The following is a 1,907-nucleotide window of genomic DNA, read 5'->3' as shown; positions in this document are numbered from 1 at the left end:
CCTCGCACCGAGGACCTAATGAATGTCATTTATCTGATATGCTTTATGGTTTGAATATTATAGCACCGTCCGTGTGACTATATTTATTATTTATGCAAACAAAACATTATTTTTACAGGCTTTGTTTTACAGTTTAATTAAATGTTTATCAAATAATGTCTGTTTCAGGGTTCCCTTTAAGACGTTTTTCAGTGTCCGCTCTAATTCGACCCTGCTGGGTTCTGCACGGTCTCTTTAGTGTGAACTTATTAAAATAATTTGTGATGTTGACAGCGTTTTGGACTTGAACGCGTTTGAGAGGCAGAACAAGGCAGAGGGACTCGGGATGGTTTCAGAGGAGGGCACCAGTGAGTATGAGTCAGAGCACAAACACATCGGATCTGTTGTCCTTTCTGTTGCCTTGTGATGAATCAGGACACATTTTAGCTCCTTGTAGTCTGACCACATGTGCATATGTGTGTGTGTGTGTGTGCCTGATTGTGTGTGTGTGTGCCTGTTTGTGGATGCCTGGATGCAGAAATGTTTTCAAGAAGTCGTCGTTGAGCACTTTTACAACCCTAATTTTGAAAAAGTTGGGCTGTGTAAGATATAAATCCAAACTGAACGAGATGATCTCAAATCTCTTATTTTATTCATAAAAATTGTTGTGTTCAGTTTTTATTTACATGCTACACAACATCCCAGCTTCTTCAGGTTTTAGGGTTTTATTGTTTTTGTACCAAACTGTTGATCGTCCACTGACAGCCTGGAGACTCCTGGACTCACGTCTTCCCTCTTTGTTTTTCTTTCCTCTCCATTTTGTTCACCCCTCAACCTTCTTACCCCTCGTGCCCCTCCTTCACCTCACATTGCTGTTCTCAGATAAGAAGCTAGAACGTGGTAAATGARCCTTTGCTCTCTCTTTCCTGTTCTCTCTCTCCCTCCTGTCCTTCCTGTCTGGTTAATCACCACTAGTCTTCTCCTTGCTGTGGTATTAATGATCAGTTCACTTCACACTCAAGCTGATCAAACTGATGAATAACTGTGGTGCGTTGCAAAGTTTCATTTTGATCCTTGAGTGTTTTTACTGCAGATCTACTGCAACTCCAACAATCTCAGCCCGATCTCATTAGTCTTCAGACCTCAGCAGGTCAGAAGGGTTTATTTAAAATATCAGATCCTTTAAGTCCGTAGTGTAAATTATGGGATTGTTTGGTCTCTATATCGCTCCACTTTGGCTCCCAGTAGATAAACTAACTGATAACAGGAGCTTTTTTAGAAATAACTGAGGGTAAATATCATTTTATTAACTCTCAAAGGATTCTTTAGCTGTATTTACTGTGATTACAGGTATTATTTTCCCTCTGTATGTGTGTGTTGCAGGTAAACATAACTTGTTTTGTTTTTGTGTTGTGTTGTTTAAATTGGAGCATGTTTTTTATTTGTTTTATTCCTTTATTTAACCTCTTTAGCCCCACACTTTATTTCTTTTAACTTCTTTTAACCTAAGAGTTAAACCTTTACATGTTTGGTATCAATAGAAAACTAAGAATCTTGGCTAAAATTTCATGGAAACTATGTTTACATTTACAGCTACAACACAGTTCAAATGACAAGCATTTGAATCAAAAAGTAAACAAACTGTACAAAATGACCTCAGAACAAATCTGTAAAACATCACAACAAATCTGTAAAACATTACAACTAATCTGTAAAACATCACAACAAATCTGTAAAACATTACAACTAATCTGTAAAACATCACAACAAATCTGTAAAACATCACAACAAATCTGTAAAACATTACAACAAATCTGTAAAACATTACAACTAATCTGTAAAACATTACAACAAATCTGTAAAACATTACAACTAATCTGTAAAACATTACAACAAATCTGTAAAACATCACAACAAATCTGTAAAAC

General features: G+C 36.5%; 1 protein-coding gene across 1 annotated transcript in view; it reads left to right on the top strand.

Annotated features, from left to right (window-relative positions):
• Positions 1-1,907, top strand: part of ryr1b (ryanodine receptor 1b (skeletal)) — a gene marked incomplete in the record, with an annotated part of 103,334 nt that overhangs the window by 77,270 nt on the left and 24,157 nt on the right. The window contains 2 exon segments of the mRNA XM_014025145.1: positions 274-347; positions 862-879. Of these exon segments, the coding sequence (XP_013880599.1) occupies positions 274-347; positions 862-879 (92 nt within the window).

The sequence above is a fragment of the Austrofundulus limnaeus genome, unplaced genomic scaffold (genome assembly GCF_001266775.1).
Source record: "Austrofundulus limnaeus strain Quisiro unplaced genomic scaffold, Austrofundulus_limnaeus-1.0 Scaffold458, whole genome shotgun sequence".
Taxonomy (NCBI): domain Eukaryota; kingdom Metazoa; phylum Chordata; class Actinopteri; order Cyprinodontiformes; family Rivulidae; genus Austrofundulus; species Austrofundulus limnaeus.
Note: the sequence above shows the minus strand (reverse complement) of the source record. Positions and strands in the feature narration are given on the sequence as shown.